The sequence below is a fragment of the Lissotriton vulgaris genome, chromosome 8 (assembly GCF_964263255.1).
Source record: "Lissotriton vulgaris chromosome 8, aLisVul1.2, whole genome shotgun sequence".
Lineage (NCBI taxonomy): Eukaryota > Metazoa > Chordata > Amphibia > Caudata > Salamandridae > Lissotriton > Lissotriton vulgaris.
Genome location: NC_141696.1, coordinates 1,508,557,557 through 1,508,581,027, shown reverse-complemented (window position 1 = coordinate 1,508,581,027; position 23,471 = coordinate 1,508,557,557). Strand labels below are relative to the sequence as shown.

Genomic DNA, 23,471 nt, shown 5'->3' with positions numbered 1-23,471 from the left:
TGCGAACAGGGATCATGGAGAGGGAGTACAAGATAATAGGAGCCAACATCATCGTAATTGAGTCTAATCTGCCCCACCAAGAAAGGAACAACGGATTCCATTTAGCGATAGAGTCAGAAAGTTTCTTGGAGATGGACTCAAAATTAATTTTTAGAGTATCCGAAATGGAAGGGGAGAACCAAAGGCCTAAATATTTAATTTTGGAAGGTTGCCAGGAGAAACCAGTGAGGTCAAAATAGTGACGAAGGCAGGAGACATTAAGGGGTAGGATCTCGCATTTATCACGATTAAGGCGATAACCAGAAACCAAAGAAAAAGCTTCAACTTGACGAAGAAAGGAGGGAATAGTGGAGTCAGGATTAGAACAATAAAAAAGAATGTCGTCTGCGTAGACTGAGAGTTTGACTTGATTGGGACCAGGGTTATAACCAGTAATAAGATTGTCTTGTCTGATCTTTGTTAAAAAGGGTTCTAGCGCAACAATAAACAGTAAGGGGGACAAAGGACAGCCTTGGCGAACTCCTCTAGAGAGAGAGAAATAGTCTGAAACTTTACCATTTGCGAAAATAGAAGCTCTGGGGCCAGAATATAAGAGGGAAATGAGGGAAATCAATTTTGGAGGAAAGCCAATCCAAGAAAGAGCACGGAACATAAACTCCCAGCTGATACGATCGAATGCCTTATCGGCATCTAGTGCAATGGCCGCTAAAGGATATTGAATGGTAGAAGCCTTGCTGAGGACATTAAAGAAAACCCTCGAATTATCTGATGATAAGCGTCCTTTAACAAAACCGGATTGCTCTGGGCCAATAATTTCAGGTAAAATGGGATCTTTGCGCAGGGCAAGTAATTTGGCAAAGATTTTGTAATCTGTATTCACAAGGGAAATGGGTCGATAATTTTTACAGAGTGTAGGATCTTTATTGTCTTTGGGGATGAGGCAGATCATTGCTTCCTGAAAAGTACCTTGGGAGGAGCCATCATTGACAAAGAAATTGAAAAGAAGAAATAATTGAGGTAGAAGTTGCTTGGAAAATTGGCTGTAAAATTCAATAGTAAACCCGTCAGGACCAGGGGCCTTGCCACGTCTAAGCACTGAAACCGCATGGGAGATTTCCGCTAGAGTGATGTCAGATTCGAGCGGGGAAAAGTCAACATGGGAAGAAGAAGGGGGAGTGAGAGATTGAAAGTAGGAGGTCAAGTCATCAGGAAGAGGAGGGGATTCGGGAGTATAAAGTTGCTTATAAAAGGAGACAAAATTACGAAGAATCTCCTCATCTTTAAAATGCGAATCTCCATTCGAGTCAGTTATGGAGGCAATCCGAGTCCTATCCTGACGTGTTTTGAGATAGTTAGCTAGGAGTTTACCCATTTTGTTTTGACCTCCATAGTAGCGGGCACTGCATTTCAGTAGATAAGAGGCTGCGGCATCAGTGGAGGACTTGTTAAAAGCAACTTTTGCTGAAATAAGATCTTTAAGAGAGGAATCAGAGGGGGAGCGATAATATGTGTATTCTAACTTTTTAATTTTTGCAAGAAGAAGGGAGGATTGACTCTCAAAACCTTTCCGTTTTCTAGAAACATAATTAATTATAAATCCTCTGGCCGTTGCCTTGAATGAATCCCAGATCATGACAGGAGAGGAATCAGGGGTGGAGTTAGTATTGAATAAGTCAGTAATGAAAGCATTGAACTGGTCGGTAAACTTGGAATCAGCCAAAAGGGAGTTGTTAAATCGCCATCTGCCAGGTGAGGGAGAGAAGGGGAGTAGTTCAAAGTCTACTAGGACAGGGGCATGATCAGATATAAGGATGGAGCCAATTTCAGAAGTAAATACACACTGGGAAAGGGATTTGCTAAGGAAGAGGTAATCATTGCGGGATTGGGTTTTGTGAGGAGGGGAAAAGTAACTGTATTCCTGGAGATCCGGGTGACAGAGTCTCCAAATGTCTGTTAGAGATTTACATCGAATAGCAGAAGTAAATTGATTATGCATTTTGGATCAAATAAAGGTAACTGGGGAATGTCTGGCAAGGAAAGGATCGTGTATCTGGTTACAGTCGCCACCAAAAATAATGTAATTGTCATTTAGGGAAATCAATTTATCCGAAATGAGGGGCCAAAAGGAGTGATCTACAGTAACTGGGGCGTAAACATCGAAAATAACAATAGGCACGTTATCTACAGTCAATCGTAAAATTATAAAACGACCATCAGAATCAATTTCAAGATGAGTATCAGTAACAACAAACTTTTTATGGACTAATATGACTACGCCATTCTTTTTCCCCAAAGCGGGGGAGGAGAAAACATGACCGACCCAAAGTCTTTTCAATTTAGAAGATTCAATGTCATTAAGGTGGGTCTCTTGTAACATGGCAATGTCAGATTTTAATTTAGCCAAATGAGCTAGTACTCGTTGTCTTTTAATTGGACTATTTAAACCTTTAACATTCCATGTGGTAACTCTGAATGATATACAGTAACAGTAATAAATGCAAATGTGATGCAAACAATGCAATAAAAAGTGCAAGAATGTAATATATGAAAAACAATCCTATTGGAGAAAAAAGCATACAATGCAACAAGCAAACATGAAATGAAAGTACGCATTAACTTGGAAAAGAAGTAAATTCGAGAGAAAAAAGAGGGAAGAAAGAAAAGGAAAAGGAGGTGAGAGAAAATGAGATTAGAGAAGAGAAGAGATAAAGGAAGAGGAGGAATCAAAGAAGAGAAATAGAAGAAAAGAAAGAGGAGCAGAAAAGGGGAAAGATAAGAAGGAGAGAAAATGTGAGATGAGGACAAAAATACTGGAGAAAAAGTGCAGGGAAAAGACAGGAAAAGATGTAAAGAGTATAACCTAAAGAGAAAGGATTGGTGTCAGTACAACGCGTTCTTTTACGTCGCATTCCGTTACAACGCAGATTTTACAACGCAGGATCCATTACAACGCATGGCATTACATAGCAGATGCTATTACAACGCATGGCATTACATCGTAAGTATAGGTAAGTATACCTTTTTTAAAAAATGTTATTAAGTTAATTTAATTAAATTTAATTAAATAATTTATTAAAATACATTTTAAAATAGTCATTAATTTAATTTAATAAAATAATATCTATTTAATAAAAGTAATTTTAATAAAAATTGTAATTAATTTAATTTAATTAAAATAATGAAATTAGTTTAATGTACATATTTTTAAAAATGAAATGAAATGAAATTAATATTAATAATTTATTTAATTTAATTAATTTAATTTAAAAATGTAATTAATGTAAAATAATTAATTTAATTTATTAAATATATTTTAATTAAATTAACATTTTTAAATATAATTTAATTATCCCTAAACACAAACCTACCCCTGAACCCTAAAACACCCCTGTACCCCAAAACCCAAACCCTGCCCTAAAACCTAAAAACACCCCTGTACTCCAAAACCCAAACCCTGCCCTAAAACCTAAAAACACCCCTGTACCCCAAAACCCAAACCCTGCCCTAAAACCTAAAAACACCCCTGTACCCCAAAACCCAAACCCTGCCCTAAAACCTAAAAACACCCCTGTACCCCAAAACCCAAACCCTGCCCTAAAACCTAAAAACACCCCTGTACCCCAAAACCCAAACCCTACCCTAAAACCTAAAAACACCCCTGTACCCCAAAACCCAAACCCGGCCCTAAAACCTAAAAACACCCCTGTACCCCAAAACCCAAACCCTGCCCTAAAACCTAAAAACACCCCTGTACCCCAAAACCCAAACCCTGCCCTAAAACCTAAAAACACCCCTGTACCCCAAAACCCAAACCCTGCCCTAAAACCTAAAAACACCCCTGTACCCCAAAACCCAAACTCTGCCCTAAAACCTAAAAACACCCCTGTACCCCAAAACCCAAACCCTGCCCTAAAACCTAAAAACACCCCTGTACCCCAAAACCCAAACCCTGCCCTAAAACCTAAAAATACCCAAACACCCCAAAACATATACCTCAGTACCCCAAAACATATACTCCTATTCTCATACTTATTTAAAAAATTACTTAAATTAATATATTTAATTTATAATATTTAAAAACATAAATAATTTTTTTTTTTATAATTAATAATAATTAAATCAATTATATAATATTAAATAAAATAAAAAAAATTATATACTTACCAATACTTACGATGTAATGGTATGCGTTGTAATAGCATCTGCTATGTAATGCCATGCGTTGTAATGGCATCCGATGTAATGGATCCTGCGTTGTAATAGCTGCGTTGTAACAGCATTACGACGTAAAAGTTGCGTTGTAAGTGTTACATACCAAAGAGAAACAACGAGAGGAATACAAGGGAAAAGAACATACCTACAAGGAAAAAATCCAAGGAAACGAAGGGGGGGGAAGAACCAGACGGGACGGCTGGGACAGCCGGGAGCGAACAAGACGGAGGACCGGGAGGCACCACATCAAAAAAGTGAAAGAGCTGTGGGAGAAAAACATGAGCACAATATGAAAACTCGGAATCAAACAAACGAAACAGAGAAAACCAAAACACAAAATGTTCGATAACAGTCAAATAAGAACGATATAGGAAGAAATTAGAATAAACAATAATCAGTCATCAAGAGACTGCAACAACGACCAAAAAGGGAAACATATAAGAGGAATCAGCCAACACTGGAAGAGGAAGCGTCCATAGATTCGGTATGATGAGCATTTATGAAACTCTGTAGGCGGATCGGGTCTTCGTACGTAGTGGTCCTGTTGTTAAAAGTAACCTTAACCACATGGCTGCTGCGGGGATTTTTCCCCTGTGCTGCAGATTGCTCTTTTGCTGCAGTTATGACGAGCTCAGCTCGTCATCAGCACACGACACCCGTGGGTGATGACGAGCTGAGCTCGTCATCAGCAGCGAAAGGGTTAAAAAGGCAGGGGTGGAAAAGACCATATTGGGCGCCCATTGCACGAAGAGCAGGTCTCAAGTTGAGGAAAGCCTTCCTCCGATTCGCAGTGGCCTTGGCGTAGTCCTGGGCAAAGAACAGAGTGGATCCAGACCAAGTAACACGTTGAGAGGATTTGGCAGCGGAAAGGACCTTCAATAGATCTGTGTATTCCAAGAAATATAGGATAACACCTCTAAGTTTTGGTGAGGGAGCTGTAGGTGAAGACGGGCGACCCAATCTATATGCTCTCTGGATGTTGAGAACAGTGCCCTCTGGCATATGAAGAACTTTAGGAATGAAGGATTTAAAGAATGTAATTGGATCAGACCCCTCCTGTCCTTCCTCAAGGCCGTAAATGCGGAGGTTATTGCGCCTGTTACGGTTTTCCAACTCCTCCACGTTTGCTTGAAGCAGAGAGACTTGAGCCTGAAGAGGAGAGACTTTAGAGCAAGTGTCCGTGATGGAGGGAATGGACTGTTCAATTGCTGTGACTCTGGTATCAAGTTGAGTCCAAGTGTCAGTGAGAACTTGTAGTTTAGCGTTGGTATCTTCCAATTTGGAATTGGTTTCTTCCATAAAGGGACGTAAAGCCCTTATTTCCTCCAACAACACCTCCATAGAAACAGGCGGGGTGGACTTCGGTGGAGAAGAGGAGTTCTGCCTAAGACGCTTGGTGAGAGATTTCCCCGAAGGCGCTGACGCAGTTTCAGAAGCTGCCATGTCGTCAGACGGGGGAAGAGAGTCTTGTAGGCGTGAAAATTGGGAAAAAACTTTCGAGTTTTTAATAAAAATATGTTTAGTTGGAGTTACTGAGGAGAAAGCTCCTTTAGACCTGCCCATGTAGAGAAAAAGCAAAGAGGTGACCAAAAAGTATGATGAGGAGGAAGAGGAATCATAAAATGGCCGCCCCGAAAATGCATTCACTGTGAGCAAGGTCAATGACGCAATAAACGTATATAGTAACTCATAATGTGGCGTAATGTAGCAGGAAAGCTACAAAAAAGGCATTAAATATCCCAAGGAGTTGCTGCAGCTCATCAGAGGTAAGAAAAATCGGCACCTCAGCATCGCGAGTAAAACAAAATGGCGGTCGCGATATAGCGACAGAAGAAAGGGACTCACATTACTGGAAACCCGGTGAATTTCAGTCCAGAAATGAGCCTGGGGGTTCCGAGGCTGTTCAGCATGAGTTCCGATGCTTTTGGAGGAAAATGCGGCGCCGAGGCAGCACGAAAAAGAAGCAGCCGCCCGGTCCCGTCGAGGAGCTCTACACGGGAGCCGCCATCTCCGTCAGGCGCTAAGCCACGCCCCCGTTTTACACTGCTTCTTATTGGGATGTTGAAAAGAAGCCTGGCCGCAGCATTTTGGCCCTGTAGTCTGTTAAGCAAGTAGCCCGATAGGCTGACGTTCAAGGCGTTAGCATAGTCGATACGCAAAAGTATCAAGGCCCGAGTAACTGTTTCCTTGGCTGCCCTTGGGGGGAGGAGCGGTAGAAATTTTCTCAGGGATTTAAGTATCCCAAAACAGTTCCCAGAAAGCTTCCTAATCTGAGTAGAGAAAGACAGGTTCTTTTCGAACCAGACCCCAAGAGGCCGGCGAGGGATAGTCAGCTGTCCAAAGTGCTTTCCTAAACTGGGGGGGGGGGTCTTCCATAAAGGGGGATTTCTGATTTGTCCTCATTGCATTTTAGTTGTGCAGAGGAAAGCCGATGAAAAACTGCTGTCAGGCAGTTTTTTGTAGTGGAAGTGGAACACTCGGATTTTCCCCAAGTAAACAGAAGCTGAGTGTAATTGGCGTATGCAATAATTTTGGCTCCAAGCTCCTCTGCCAACTGAAACGGGGAGTCACATCAATGTTAAAGAGAAGGAGTTCAAAGAGGACCCCTGTGGCACCCCAGTAGACACCCTCTGTGGAGTGGAAGCAAACAGGGGAGCCATATCTGTTGCGTGTGGCCCTTTAAGAATGATTTCAACCAGCTCTAGGCAGTGCCTGATATTCCTATGTCAGCAAGTCGAGCAAGTAGCAGAGAATGGGGAACGGTATTGAATGCTGCCGAAAGGTCTAGCAAAATCAGAGCTGCCCTTCTGCCAGAATCCAAGCATTCCCGAATGGCTTCAAAGACCTCCACTAGAGCTGACTCTGTACTATAAAAGGCTCTGAACCTGGATTGGGCTGGATGAAGTAGGCCCGAGCTTTCGATTAAAGTCAGTAAATTTTTTATTAACAACTTTTTCACAGACTTTCGCCACACTTGGTAAAAGGGAAATGGGACGGTAGCTCACTGGGTTCAGTGGATCTAGCAAAGTTTTTTTTTTCAAGTAGCAGAATCTTAGCCTGGAACAAGGGCCTTTGGAGGGAAAGATTGATGAGCTTGTTAACTTCTGGGTTAACTGTCTCTGAGACAGAAGCCAGGAGTCTAGCTGCACAGGGGTCAGATGAAGAACGAGATTTCAAGGCCTTGAGGACCTAAGTGAGTCAGGCAGCTTGATAGGTGTAAAGGCCACCAGGTAAGGAGATGAAACAGGCAGAGCCTCCGAGGGGAGGTGATGAACGACGCCTGTATAGAGCGGATTTTATCAATGAAGAAACTCAAACCTTTCTCTCACCAGGTGTTCGAGGAAGAAAGCATAATCGATTCTGCTCTAGGTGCATATTACCTGTGTGTGATGTATCAGGCAGTCACTCTGGTGTAGAACAGGCCGCCTTCCTGTGCAGGATAGGAATTGGAGTCAGCAGGGCTAGATCTCAGTCATGGACGAACGATCCAGGATAATCCATCGAAGTGCTCCTCTGAGAAACATTGCTCAGAGGCACTTTATATAATAAAAGCCTGGTTCCATTCACACTGTGTCAGAGGGCAATGCTGATGTGTGTGTTTGTCTTTCCGATTTAGAGCTGACTTCGAATGGGCAATAAAATGCAAGGGCAGCGTGCTCAGTGTTCTTGCAGTCTTTAACAGAGTGTACAAGTGTCATGATAAAATGCTTACAAAGAAATATGCTTGCAAGCAGAACACTTTCGGAGTATGTTATCATGTACGTGCAAAGCATGTAAAAAAGTCACCTTCCAAAAAGATGTCAATTTAAATGTGTAAGTCAAGATGGATGCTTTAGTGCACGGGCCCTGTTGAACCCCACAACAGTATAGTGGCACAGAGTGTAGTAGGGTCTTGTGCAGTGGAGTTGCATAAAGTGGAGAAGAGTGCGGTACAATGAAGCACTGTAGAGTGGATTGTTGTAAGTGCTATAGAGTGGAGTAAAGAGTAATATAGTTAAGTAGAGTTGAGTGGAGTCCAGTGGAGTGGTATTGAATGAGTGGAGTAGAATGTTGTAGAGTAGAGTGGCGTGGAATGGAGTAGAGTAGACTAGTGTAGTGTACAGTTGAGTAAATTGTTATAAAGTGGAGTGGTGTAGCATACAGTGGAGTGGGCTGGTGTGTTGTAGAGTTAATAAAGTGTCATAGAGTGCACTATAGTAGCGTGCCATTGAGTGGATTACAGTGTTGTACAGTTGAGTGGCGTGCAGTAGAGTGCAGTACAGTATGGTAGATTGGAGTGGCATAGATTGGAGTAGCATACAGTGGAGTGGTGTAGAGTGGAATGCCATCAAGTGGAGTGGGGTACAGTTGGGTGGCGTTCAGTGGAATAGCGTACAGTGGAGTAGTGTACAGGGGGGTTGCTTAGAGTGGAGTAGCACATAGTGGAATGGTGTACAGTAGAGTAGTGTACACTGAAATAGCATAGAGTGGAGTGGTGTAAATTGCAGTGGCGTAGAATGAATTGGCATGGAGTTTAGTGGTGTAGGCTTTAATACTGTATAGTTCAGTACAGAGGAGTGCCATAGAGTGGATCACAGTGCTGTACAGTGGTGAGGGGTGGAGTAGAGTGCAGAACAGTATGGTAGAGTGGAGTGGAGTGGCATAGACTGGTGTATCATACAGTGGAGTGGTGTAGAGTGGAATGGCATTGAGTGGAGTGGGGAACAGTGGAGTGACGTACAGTGGAATAGCGTACAGTGGAGTGGCGTACAGAGGAGTGGTGTAGATTAGAGTGGCACCTAGTGGAATAGCATACAGTAGAGTATTGGTCACTGAAGTAGCATATAGTGGAGTACTGTAGAGTGGAGTGTCGTATATTGGAGTAGCATAGAGTGGAGTGGCGTTGACTGGAATACCGTACAATGTAGTAGCGTAGAGTGGAGTAGCGTACAGTGGAATCGTTTATAGTTGAGTGGTGTAGAGTGGGGTATAGTGAAATGGCGTAGAGTGGAGCGGCGTGCAGTGGAATAGTGTACTGTGGAGTGGGGCAGAGTGGAGTGGCATAGATTGAAGTGAGGTAGAGTGCAGTGGCATACAGTAGAACAGTGTATTCAAGGCAGAGAATGGCAGCAAGGTTCATCAACACTGCACTACCCAGTCTAGTCACTAATGTATTATGACATACGTATTGCCCTCCTCAAATTACCAGCTGCCACATTGCCACAAATAAAAAACAGTTTGGACAGAAAGTTGAGAGGCAATATAAATTGTACGGTGATATGTCAGTGTTCACAGGTTTTTTTGTTGTGCCTTATAGATTCTTTATTTCTTATATTATTTTCTCAAGTAGGTTCAGCTAACGCATTTCGCCCCAGAGAGAGAGCTTCTTCAGGGCAAAGTATTATAGTAAGCACTGTTCTAGAATTCTTTGTGTGAAATGCCAGCATCAAATTGCATTAATACCGTCCCTTGGTCGGTCATACAATTTTATTCAAATGCATCAATTCTTAGTAAAAATGATTAAGAAATTGTTCAGCAGTGTCTCCCTTATCAGCTCAGGAGCTTCCAAGTCGGTGACTCATTCGGATTAGGTAACAATCTTCTCCCGTGTACGGTCAATTGTCAACTGTAGAACAGCGTAGTCTAGGGTGGCGTAGAGTGCAGTGGTTTAGAGTGGAATAGAGTATCGTGGAGTGGCGTACCGTTGAGTGGTGTGGAGTGGCATAGAGTGCAACAGCATAAAGTAGAGTACCATAGAGTGGAGTTGTGTACAGTGAACCTATGTAGAGTGGAGTAGCATAGATTGGTGAGGCCTTTTAGTGGAGTAGCATACACTGGAGTGTCATAGAATGGAGTGGTGTAGAGTACCGAAGCATACAGTGGAGTGGGATACGGTGGAGTAGTGTACAATAGTTTAGTGTAGACTGGAGTGGTTTATAGTTGACTGGCATGGAGTGGCGTAGAGTGTAATAAGGTACAGTGGAATGGCTTAAATGGATTAGCAGTAGTGGAGTGTGGTACTTGAAACAGATGTGGCCTGAATGTGGGTGAATAGATGTTGATGTATTGTGGCAGAAACATAGATTATGTGATGTAAATGGTAATTGTTGGTAGTAGGTGTAAATAGTGTAAGTACTGTTATGCTAATAAGTATTCACATACTTAGTTATATTGTGGCATAGTACACTGCAGTAACTTTGCGGTATGCTGTGGTACATGCCATAAAGAAGGCAGTATGTGATTGGCTAATGGCAAACTTTACAAAATGTAAGATGCAGCCATGTAGTTTTCAGCACACTTTGGCTGCCATTTGGGTTAGGGGCTTAAATATAGGTAAGTAGTAGGCTTAATTGTTGTTCCCTACCTATTATCACTTTTCTTAAGTGGTAATAGAAATGTATTTATATTTTTCTATATATTTTTGCAACACTTTACGGAGAACCAACATATGGGCAATGAGATCAGACTTGGCGCAATGGGGCATTGTAGTCAGCTTAGTTATGAAACCTACATCTGCACATACCTTAAACCGAGTTACTCAATTGGCGTTTCTGTGTTACAAACATCAAACAAAATCCGCAATAGAAAAGGACTACAATTTATCTATGATTATGCATATTTCCCCATCTTCACAAAGAATTGTTTCTCAACCTTTAATCAGTTTCAGCCTGTCAACTAACATTAGTCCTATACAGAATTCCTAACCTATTATGTAATTCTATGAAGACGCTAGATCAAGAATTAACGTTTTGTTCATGTAACTTCACTCGTTTGGAATGACATATCAGGACCTTTAGGGATAATTTCCTTGCATTTTTGGGTATGCATCAAGTAATTTGTTTTCAAGAATCCTGTGATGCCTCAACATTAAGCTCCCCACCTCCAATACACATGAAAGTCCTTATAACTCCAATCAGTAACACCTTAGCTGTGAGATCCACTATGATTGAACTTAAGACAAATGACATCTTGGAGATTTCAGTCAAAAAATGTGTAAATCATAATTGTAAAGATATATTTCCCACCAACGTTACTAAAGAATAAGCCACGGTATCTATTTACTCAGGATCAATTGCATCATATCCTTGAACGCCACGCGCAGCGTCTTGCTGCACTTAGTGGTGGTTTCAGCCAGTATCTGTTACCTTTATCTATTTCGCCTGGAACTGAAGCCTCGCCAGATATGTGCTTTGGAATACAATCTCCTATTACAAACCCTGCCAATATCCATCACACTAAGCCTACTCTCATGTGGAATCATGCATATGACCTGCTCAGTGATCGAGGCTAGTTAGCCTTAATGGTACATTTAAAACAGATCAACCAGCTCAACATTTATTTCAGTCTACAAAAGCAGCTAGGACACTTGATTACACTTATCTCCAACATTCCAATGAAATGGAACTCTGAGCAGTTTTTGCAAAGTCTTCCCAAAGCAAACTCTGTCATGAATAGTTCGCATTCCTCGACAGTTAGTGAAAATCATACAATAAATTCAGGACTGGGAAGCATTGCTAAACTCAACGCTACTGTACCTATCATCTGAATCAACGTCTCGAGATACGCTAAAGAAGATTACTTTTCCACCAAGTTAATAATCAATGTGTTTTTAAACAGTTTTATTGTTGGTGACTTGTGTATTATTTATTGGCTACACTGTTTTTTTTACTTGCTTCCTACTACTATTTAATATTGTTATATATATATATATATATATATATATATATATATATATATATATATATATATATATATATATATATATATATATATATATATATATATAACATTTTATGATTAAGACAATAAACTTGATTTGACCACTCAACTATGGAATCTGCGGGCCCAATTGGCATAGGTAAACTGAGCCGAAAGTCTAACTTTCAGTATTCGCAAAGGGCATTTAGAAGTAGTAAAGTTAGACTTTTGTCTCAGTTCAACTTAAGTTTGGGTCTTGAGTTTAACTGAGACCAAAACTGAGACAATAGTCTAACTGTACTACTCATAAATGCCCTTTGTGAAGTCGTGTGGTTAGACTTTCGTCCCAGTTTACCTGTGTAAATCGAACCCAGTATTTTGAGAAGCCTTTGGAGATACAGAGCCCCTCATAATGGAATGTTTTGCAGACCATGTGTGGCCACTGAACCATAAACCTCTAGCTGACCAGTAACTAGGGGCGGGCGAGGGAACTGGTTAAGGCAGGCACAGCAGTTTAGATCCACGTGGACTAGACACGTTTCCGATTACAAGGATAACCACTATATAAAAAGATCTGTTGATATAAATTCATCTTACATGGATAGACTGAAGGACGTGTAGGGATCCGCCTCTACTAAACCGACGCTGGACACGCTTGGGTTAAAGGATGGTGAGAGCATTGTACTGCACAAGTAACACTCATTTTCCCACCTTTGATAATGTAAGCGGTATTTTTTAATAAATCATAATGGCTAAGACACAAGGATCTTTTGTCATAGATTCTCCCTTTGATCTGTGTCCTAGCACGTCTTATGTGTTCCTCGGTGATAGATGAATATCTTTAGAATAAATGTAATCTCCCACAAATGACCTTTTGACCTTCTCTTTCAACGTAGGAATGGCCAATCAGTGGAGGGACGTGGAACCTCGGAACACAGACGTATCCAGAAATTATTATCACAGGGTAAGGGACATGAACAGCTTTTTACACAATTATACTAAACCTGTGTCGAAAGAATATGGATGAGATGACATCATTCATCTGGTTTCTTGTCATTTAAATATTACAGTTTCAAAACTGGCAATGTTTTGTCACGTGTAGTATTATGATTAAGGGTTGAAAATGCATAATAGCTTGTATTTATTCCTTCCTTTTATTATTTGATGGTGATGTTAGAACCACGGTGGGTTCACTGCTGGAAACAATATGTGGCTCATATTGAGGAGGGTTTCTAAAACCCTTGTCTACCAGGATGTCGCTTGGCACTAATGAGTTCAGAAGCACAGGGTCGGAGGGGAGGGGGGGCAGGGTCTGGCAGGTTGGCTGGACTGTCTCTACTGGAGGAGGACCAAGGCAGCTTTGCAGAAGGCAGGCCTCTGTCTGGAGCAGCAGAGTGGGCGGCAAACGATGAACCGGGCATGGGTTTGCAACCTGTACCTGCACATACGCATACCGTACAGTGCCACCATTACAGCAGAAACATTGAGCAGCAGCAGGCACGCAATGCCCATTGGGCTCAAAGAGCCAGATTCCCGGGCACCCATGCAGCCGCTCCGAGTACTTCACAGGTTTTTAAAAGACCGTTTACTTGTCAACGAGGCTTTATTGTTTTTTCATCCCTTCATCTCCCTCCACTCTGCCGATTGCTGGAAGAATTAGCCCCCCCCCCCCGACATTTTTAGTAGCCACCCCCCTCCCTCCCGAAATTTGGCTCTAGTTGCACATCTGTGCAGCAGTAAAGACATCAAATGTGAAAGTCACAGGGAGCCCGCACTACGTGGCACTTCGGGTTCTACTTCCAAGAAGTGAACTGCGCAGCGCCTTGTTCTTCCAGCAGATGGAGATTTTAATTGTTTTTGTGTCCCTAGCTGTTAGTTGTGCTCCCACGCGCGGCTCCCTCTCGGTTCCAGCAGTATCACCGGCTGCCTCTCCGGCAGCGTGGACCTGTCACAAGGCGTCTCCTCCTGCAGTGAAGGTGACGCCTCGTGGCAGGGCAGGTGATCCAGCTGCGCATGCGCCTAGCTGCATTGACCGGAGAGTTTGACCAGCCTCTTTGTTGTTCCATAGAAATAAGTGCTAAACACACAGGCCTCTGTGCACCCACCGTGGCCTGATTTATACAGTTCTCGTTTGCCTTCAGCATATTAAAAACGTCCAGAAGGACATACCCAGGGTCTTCCGCTGTATTCCACAAAGGGAAAACGCATATAAAATCATAACACAATGGTATTACACACCGGATCGTTTGCACAAAATGTTCCCTGCCTCCTCCCCCAAGTGCTGGAGGTGTTTTACTGCATCTGGCGATTTCATACGCATGTGGTGGTCATGCCCGCTCCTGACCCTGTTCTGGAAAGAAGTCCTTAGCCATATCAAACGGGTACTTGGTTTCCCCCTGCCTGAGTCTATAAACACAATCCTGCTGGGCATCAAACCGACCACTTTAAAGGCTGTCACTTGGAGCGATTGGACTATAGCATTGCATATGCTTGGAGCAGCTAAGCAACTTATTGCTCAATATTGTAAAAAGACGGAGGTGCCCCCTATCTCCGCTTGGTACGTGCGTTTATGGCATGCAATAACCATGGAACTCTTTACAGCGCAACTACAAGCAAGTGATACCCGCTTCACCGCAGTTTGGCAACCCTTAATTAGGTATCTCTGTAAGCTAGAACATGCATGTTTCCTGCCTACCAAGCTTAGAGCGCTGCACCTTTTCAAAGATGCTATCCTCCCGCCTGACCCTGACAAGCTGCTCCCGCAACCGGCCCAACTCAGCGCGTGACTTCCTTCTATAGATTATAGGTCCCCCACTGGTTTAGATCATAGGCCCTGCCTTCCCCCCCTCCTTCCCCTCCCGCCCGCCCACGCAATCTCTTCCTCTACTACTATCTAAATGCTGCACTCACTCTTTCTCTGTCTTCCTTCTCTTTGCTTACCTCGCTTCCTTTTCTTCTGGGCCTCGTGCCCTTGTTACAGTATTAACATTTTTTAAAGGGCCCTATGAAGCACCACAACAACTCAGTATTGCCTTTTAATGTCTACCACGCGGCCGGCCGACACAGGCTGTAGGCGACATGCTGTGTTTAAATCCCTGCACTATTGCTCGTTTTTACTCATATACTGTGCGGCCGGCCCTGAATAGGGTTGTGGGCATAACGCAGTGTATATCTGGCCCGTTGTTCTGTTTATATGTCGTAAAATAAAAAGATTTTAAGGAAAAACGTCCAGAAGATTACATCTAGAAGTAGTTGCTTGTCATTTACATTTTACTATAATATCATGGCATGTCTATCAAGAAAAGAGCAAGCAGAAAGCGTCACCGCGGTCCTTTCCTCTGTGTCATCTAAATGATGGTACTATGCAAACTATATAAGGGGGACTTCACTGCCTGCTTTCCCGCCATTTTAGCGTGATGGTGCAGGTGCCATGCTGCCTCAGGTGCCTACCCTCTGCATCCTCCCTCAATAATACGGTTAACGGATGACTGTAGGACAGAGAAGGCAATGTTCCACGTCTGGGCTTTTGGCAATCAATCAGTCTAGATTTATAGAGCGTGGCTAATCACCCGAGAGGGTATCCAAGCGGTATGATCCTGCTGTGATCAGTCAAAGAGCCAGGTCTTAAGTTTCTTTCTGAATTCCGGGAGAGAGGATGCTGTTCGGAGGTGGAGGGGAAGGTCGTTCCAGGACTTGGCAGCGAGATAGGAGAAGGAGCTTTCTCTGCTGTGGGTTCGATGGACGAGGGGAGTGTGAGCAAGGGAAAGAGAAGCGGGTCCTTTTACAACCAAATACATTCCGGTAGTTGTAGTTCTGATTCACATTAATGAAACAAATTGGACTGACTTAAAGGAACTCCAAGGCCTGGATCATTGCATCCTTGGTGACATTTGCTCATTGGTAATCTTGGTAAGGAGACACTGCCGAGTGTGGCTCACACCAGGGGGGATGGAACTTGTCCCTAATCCAAAACTATCGCATAAAACATTTTATGGTTTGTCAACACAAGTGGGGCCGCTCCCAGGAAAAGTGACCAAAGGTGCTCAAGAATAAATTGTGAGCATGGACATCTCACAAAAAGTGAAGGACTGGACTCACACACCACCTGCTGTCATGCTTCCTCATCGGCAGTCCTTGCCCTCTAAAAACTCGGTTTGATCGAGGGCGGGCATACACCTCACGACAGGGATGTACTTCTAAACTAAGTGGGGGCCTGTGAAGAGTGAGTGAAGTTTAAAAACCATTAGTTGCAAAATTAATTGTAATAAGGTAGGCGGCTGTATGGTATTAAAAAAATGGACGGTGACGTGGGGAAATTTATTATCCCCTCACCGTAGTGAATAGGGGCATAATGTTTCTGCCCGGTGTCCCTAGGGGGTACGAGGATTCATCAGGACCTGTATCAAGCGGGCTTCATTCTTACCAACTTTGTGGTAGGAAGGTACCACTAGGTGGGGTGACCTTTGTCACTCTCCACTGCAGAGGGCTCACAATAAGCCTGTAATAAAAAAGGAAATGTACAACAGAACCATCAGTAGTAGGCTTGGTCACTTTAAGTAACTCATTCAGGACCACAATCACAAGAATTAGTGTGCGTGGCTATTTGTGTGTAACAAGTGACAATCATCTGTGCACACAAGATAAAATGAGAGATTTAATCTCTCACACCTTACCCAAGAGCCTAAACCTACGTGCTCCATGCAAGGAGGAATGGAGGGAAGACCCCTTTAGTCAGACTCTGGAAGGTTAAAAACAAAGGTAGCCATGGTTAAGATACTCACATTATATACATGTACAAGGTCTGCTTGTTTTTGCACGCTCAACTGCAATCATACCACACATTCCATGCACTCCCTTACTGCATCAAGGTGCGCCTTCCGCCGTAGCACCTAAGTGTGTCCTTCTGTCCTCCCCGATGATAACTGAGCTGGCAGAGGGCAAGGATTAAATAGTGCTCTAAATTGAATAAGTGGAGGGAAAAACGCTGTGATTGTTGTTGATTGCCTGCATATTCGTGGGTGTCCCTAAATGTGCCAGAGAAGGGCTATGACTGTTTGCCCGGCCTGATCGCAGCAAAATGCTCTGTGTCGCATAACTCCCTCGCCGAGATCTGGTGTCTCTGAGTGAACAGCACCGGTGAACAGGCGGGCGCCTGACTGTTGGCGCGGTCAGCGGCAGAATCAGGAGCGTATGTAGAGCCCCGAGGCGGGCGTCGTTCCTGATCACATGTTACGTCCGCCAACGAGGGTCAGGCATGCCTGATCCTCGCATCGATGTGTAGATGGAGAAACCGGAGGCCTGAAGGAGTACTCCGTAGTTAAAATAAACTTTAAAAGATCCCCAAATAGCAACCTGCACAGTTTCACAATACCAACGAGAATTTGATAATAGAGCTCAATTGCCCGGCCAAACATAATAAGACGTGCTGATTTCATAAAAGTATATGAATATTCTAATATTATAGGGGCGACGAGTGGTTTCTAGAGAGCACATGGAGCTAGTTGTGCCAGATGGTAGTGGTATAGTGAAAAAGGTGAAATAAATCTCTCTATTCTGTGATATGTATGGTCCTCTCTTAGAGGCTTCACGAGATAGCATTGTCACGCTCTGTAATAGCGTGACCGTAATAAGGGTGTCTCTGAAATCAATCAGTATGGAGGCGTTAAATTGGTTTAAGAGGTCCATCATATGGAGGCAGGAAGATAGTAACCAGTTTGTGAGGAGCTCTACTCTCGTGTATGATCCTTCCTGACTAGGAGATGGCTCTACAATGGAGAAACCATGGAACTGATTAATCAGTGTTCAATTCATTTAGGCAGATATTATATTGGTTGTTGGGGGTTCATCTGATTCTCGCGAAAGGGCATTGTCATTCTCTACCATAGAGAAACCAAGGAAGGATTTCTCAGGGTTCAAATAGTTTAGGCAGACATTCAATTAGTTGTTAGGGGTTTGTCTAATGGCGGCAGTGGGTAGAAAAATAGTCCATGGGGAGATCTTATTGTGTTATCTTCAGCCATGGAATTTCACCATTCAAACCAGTCTCCCATGAATAGAGGCGGTATACCCATCATTGTTCTCTAATATGAAGGTTCTTAGTGAAATCTGTTTTCTGCTTTTTCATCACTTCCAGGACCACCCATTTCTATTCGCTGTCTATGGTTTTGCTCTAAGAAATGTTTCGTTAATTTGGTATTTGATTTCTTACAGCGGATGGTGCTCCGGTGCACATTGATACAGATCTTTATTTTCCTAGTGGTCATTTCACACCACATTCTTAGTGTTACAATTACTGAAATCCTTCAGCTTTCATGGGTTATTCGTGCCTATGTTTACTTCTTTGGTAGTGTAAGTGAGTGGGCCGGCCACACAACTACCGCACGGGAAGTGTCCTATGGGTTTCTGATGGATCCAGAGTGTAGTTTGTTCTACTCTTTCATGAGCCTGTGTTTTTGCGTGAACCAATTTGTCGGATAGGCTTTTGCTCTTTTTAAATGCGAAAAGTGGAGATGCCCATCGTTTCTGTGCACTGTTTAAAATGTGCCACTTGTTCCATATGATACTCTAGGTTTTATTTGATACCGGAGTGTATGTGGTTACACATACCACTCTATCTGTTTTCTCTTTAGATGTAGTTTCTAGCGAGGAATCCCGATGGTTGTTTCTGCCCCTTTTCTTCACCTTTGTGACCATTTTGTGGGGTAGTGGTGATCCAGCAACTTTCTTTCAAGTTGTTCTGCTTGCTCATTGAATGTTTCTATACTTGAACAGTTTCTACGTACTGGGAGGAATTGACCAACTGGCAGGTTTTGCCGCAAGGCCGCTGGGTAGTAGCTCTCGTATAGAAGTAAACTGTTCTTATCAGTTGGTTTATTATGTACTTTAGTACAGATACCTTCTGTTGTCATTATAATGTCCAGATCCAGGAATATAGCATGATTTGTATTGATAGAATGTGTTATTCTGAGGTGCTCATCCTTGGCCTATTGTACAAATGCTGTTGCTTCCTCTGGGCTCCCATGCCATAGGATGAAGATGTCACCTATATAACATTTCCAGGTTTTCAGTTGTGCCACAAAGGGGTTATTTTGATTGAAGATATGGTGCTCCTCAAACTGGTGTACATGAAGGCATGCCATACTGGGGGCAAAGGTGCTGCCCATGGACGTGCCCTTGATCTGATGGTATATGACCTCTTCAAATTCAAGGACGTTTTCAGTCAGCGCCACCTCTGCGCATTCCATAATGAAATGTCTTGGAGTGATAAATTCCTGATCCATGTTCAAAAGGATATGTTCTACAACAGCCAGAGTGCGTCTCTGAGGGATGCTGGTGTAGAGCGCCTCTATATCCATTGTTATGAAGAGGTCCTCAGTAATGTTAATCTCCAGGCCTCGTAGATGACAGAGTACATCTTTCGTGTCCCTTAGGTATGAAGGTGACCTCTGTACAATTGGTCCGAGGAACCAATCGCAAAACTGCGAAAGATGTTCCAAAATTGCTCTAATTGTATCCCCTTTCTACAAAGTTCTTTGAATACATGTTCTGATTTAGATTGTCGGGGGCGAAATGGAGAAAGGCTGTACAGCGTTACGGAAATCGAGTAAAACAACATTTAGGGATGATATTCAAAGGGGCACATTTTAAGTGTGTTGATATTTATGTTTGTTTGGAGTTTGTGTTTTGAAAACAGAACACATGGTGCCCCCTGGGTGAAGTTCAGTGCCTACAGTGGAGTCACCACTTTGGTGGCTCAATGAAGACATATAATCGGGGATCTCTAAGTTTGGTTTGCGATTTCTTTAGTGGGATGCCAGTGATTGAACCAGCGCAGGGTTGGGTTCATGTTGGTGGTGCTGTGTAGATCACAGGTGTAGTTTCCTGTAGTGGTACTTACTTGAGAGCTGGAAGGTCCTCATGGGTTCAGAATCTCTCCTTTCCTGCAAACGTCCTTCACATCTGTTTTAGATAGCTCGGCCTTGCCCTCTTAATCAATGGCTTGTCTACTCCTTCCAGTGTCCAGTTTAGCATCCTCTTGGTCAGATGCTAGAGCGTATTCTCAGTTTAGAAGTGGATAGACTAGGCCCTGCCTCTGGTAAAGTTCTTCTGTTTGTCCATGAAGGCACAGCCTCTTTCCCAAAGCCCATATCAATACAAACGTTTGCTTTGAAGGGCCCTGCACTATGCTAGCATGTAATGTCCCTGAACAAGACCTGACAGCAGTGCTCTTCCTCCTTTATTCTTGTTGCAATGGTTCATACTTCTGTCAGATTTCCTTTTTCTATAATTACAGAATACAATTAGAAAGATATCACCTACTAAGGATGAATAACGGCGTAAAAGTATCCAGTTTCTTGTTTGTTAACTAAAACTCTTTAGCGCCAGCTCACAAAATACTTTTTGTAGAACATTTAGGGCCCGATTCCGATCTGTGTCAGAAAGCTCTCCAACCGAGCCAGATCCGGAGTGTTTTCTGACCGAGCCGGACTCCTGCAGTCCGACCGAACGAGTACGATTTGGCCGCATGCTACCGGACTTGGTTCGGTCGGACTCCCATAGAAGTCAATGGGAACCGGTCGTACGACACGTCCATGGGCTCCCATTGACGGAATGGGTATGTCGCACACAAAGGCACCCCCTATAGTGGGTACGCGTCGGTGCCATCTGCACCGTACATGCCTGTTTTGGGGAGTGTGTCCTTGTCTTAAGGCTGCGGGTGACAGGGGTCTGACGTGGACCCCCAAAGGCAACTTCCTAGATGTTTTGTGACACCGGCTGTCTGACGCCTGCATTTTACTGGCTCGGTAATAAATTGCATCCATTGCTCGGCACGGTTTGCTTACAGACGAGACATACGGAGCGGTTCGGACCCCGAAACGTTTTGGTCGGTGAATTTCGCGTTGCTCGCATCGTACTTGCTCGCTCGTACAGCTGTACGAGTCAGGCGGAAAACATGCGTACGGCTCCTACTTTTTTCCGACCGGATCGCGTTCGGTGCCCTTCCGAGCGAGATCGGAATCGGGCCCTTAGTAGTATTACAATAGTACTCACGTACTACAAAACCCTATTCAAACCTGTGAAGGTCTCTGCCGCCGCTGTGGCTACTCCTATCTTTTCTGTGCAGAAATCTCCACCACAACAGCAGAGATCTTCACACAGATAGATATATGGATTAGTGGTACATGTGGGAAGTGACTTGAAAATGGGGAATACTTACTACTAAATGTAAAGGTTTATGGGAGGAGTAAGGTGGGGTTTAAGTTGATTTAAGGAGGACTTTAGCAAGGGACATGCAACCACTCAAAAGAAAATAAGTACATTGATATTTACATACTTCACTTTTGTAGTTACTACAGCCAAGAGCAAAACAAAACGATACTAAATGTACTCCACCTTAGAGATGCAGTAAATCCAGTAACACGCATGGCCAACCACTTATACCATAGAAAGTAATGGAGGCATGGCTTAAAAAATAAAAGCCAACATGAACTAATCTTAAATTGCATTTACTTATTTTCCCTTTTTTTGAAATAATTTATTGTTAAAACATTATTTAATATTTAAGAATTAAGTGGTCATCCATTATAAATTATGCTAACCTTTTTTTCATTTGTAAACATTCATGCAAATTTCTCAGCTAAACTACTCATGTGTGAGGTTAACTTTTGTGAATAGCCCTTTTCATGTGTTGTGGTGTTGTGAGTATTTGGAACCTTCCCCCAGATGCATCAAGCATCCATTTTGTGATTCCTTATTAGCGAAAAATAACGATTCGCTAATAAGGAATAGCAAAATGCTATGCAAGAAGAACTTGCTTAAAAATTAGCGATTTCTTAAAATTCCTTAATTGTCACTCGCAAATTGCGAGTCGCAATTAAGGAATACCTCCCCATTCATTCCTATGGGCCTTGAGGCCCATAGGAATGGATGGGAAACAATCTCAATTTGCGATTCTCAATTAGAGAATCGCAAATTGAGATTGCAATTTCAAGTGTGCCAGGGTGTCAAAAGGACACCCTGTTGCACCCCTGAAATCTGCATATGGGTACATCTTGCACACAGTGAGAATTAAACAAGGACCCCCTGGGTAGTAAGGTATGCAGACTCCTAGGGCAGGGTAAGAACCAATATGAGAAAAACAACCTAGGCCGTCAGCAAGATTTAGTGAAGAATTAGTCTAAACTATACAGAGAAAAGAACAATGAAATATAAATATATATTAAAATTATATGTTTAATTAGCATAGATAAAAATCATATAGTAACTACAACACGTTGAAACTATATGATACAATAAAAGAAACATAACACATTATATTCACAATAAATGCACAGCATATATAAATCATAAACATTACAGGTAAAACAATTCATACACAGATGTCATAATAAAAATTACAAAAAACTCGACGCGCGTTTCGGCTGAAAAAACGCCTTCCTCAGGAGTCACTGGTGATAACTCTGGAAATACATTTTACAAGAAAGACATACGTCAGTATACTAGCGAGCAATTTATGTTTATATAATATACATGAAAGACAAAATTTATACATAAATGCTAAAAGACAATTGCAAAGATAAAACAATTTCACGTTCCTTATATTAAATTCAAAGTTCTTCTCAACCTGAAAGTTCTAGACTCTGAATTTGAACACTAAAGTCATATGATAGACAGTTATTTACTTGAAAATTATTTCCCAGTGCTCAGTTAGATAACATTCAAAAACATCTTAATTTGTATATAGAAAACAGATTAAGTGCCTTCTTCTTGACGGTGGTATAATACACACGTTTTGGATAAAAGTAACAGATAGTCTAAAACATGATATGGCATATATGAGTATTTCAGGAACAACTTACATCAGAAGTATTGTGTTCTTGCTTAGTACATCAAAAATTGGGTAGCATCATCTCACAGTTTCATATTCACAAGGGGAGCCACTTGATAAAGGCTAATTCCTGGTTAATTAAAAACATCCAATTATATAAGATATGGATATAGTGAAATCACTTTGAACACACATGGTTATATAGTATGCTGAACATATTAACTTAACTGAAGAATAATTGAGGATAAAAATGATTTCTCACCCAACATATATCTTGAATAGATATAGAGAAAATATACATATATGGAGTTGTTCTTTCAGTCCTATTTTCGATAGTGGATAAATGATAGACTAGAGCCTAGTCTATGGCACTAAAGAAAAGATAAGTTCTTTGTTTCAGTTTCTATTATATGAGCAGCTAAAGAAGTGCTATGTGGATTGAATTCACAGTCATTGGATTCATAGCGCATCCAGGTATATGTTCTCGGATCTATAGATATTAAGGAGACATCTTGCACACACACATGCCCTAAGGGCATGTTTGTGTGTAAAATGTAACTTTGAAAAATGCACTTTAGTGCATTTTTCAAAGTTTTTGCAAATTACCATGAAGTTCAACTTCATGGTAATTTGCGACCCCTATTAGCGAAATCGTTAATTTTTTTAACTTTAATGCATTGCATTTAATGAATCTCAATATGGGTGTGGGCGTGGGAGTAGGGACGACCGTGACACCAGGTGTAGGATTTAAAGA

General features: G+C 42.3%; 1 protein-coding gene across 5 annotated transcripts in view; it reads left to right on the top strand.

Moving 5' to 3' along the window:
* Positions 1-23,471, top strand: part of STXBP5L (syntaxin binding protein 5L) — a 1,891,501-nt gene that overhangs the window by 1,086,271 nt on the left and 781,759 nt on the right. For all 5 annotated transcript variants that reach the window (XM_086935625.1, XM_086935622.1, XM_086935624.1 and 2 more), the window contains exon 13: positions 12,786-12,853. In XM_086935625.1, coding sequence (XP_086791751.1) covers positions 12,786-12,853 — 68 coding nt within the window. The remainder of the gene's footprint in view (positions 1-12,785; positions 12,854-23,471) is intronic.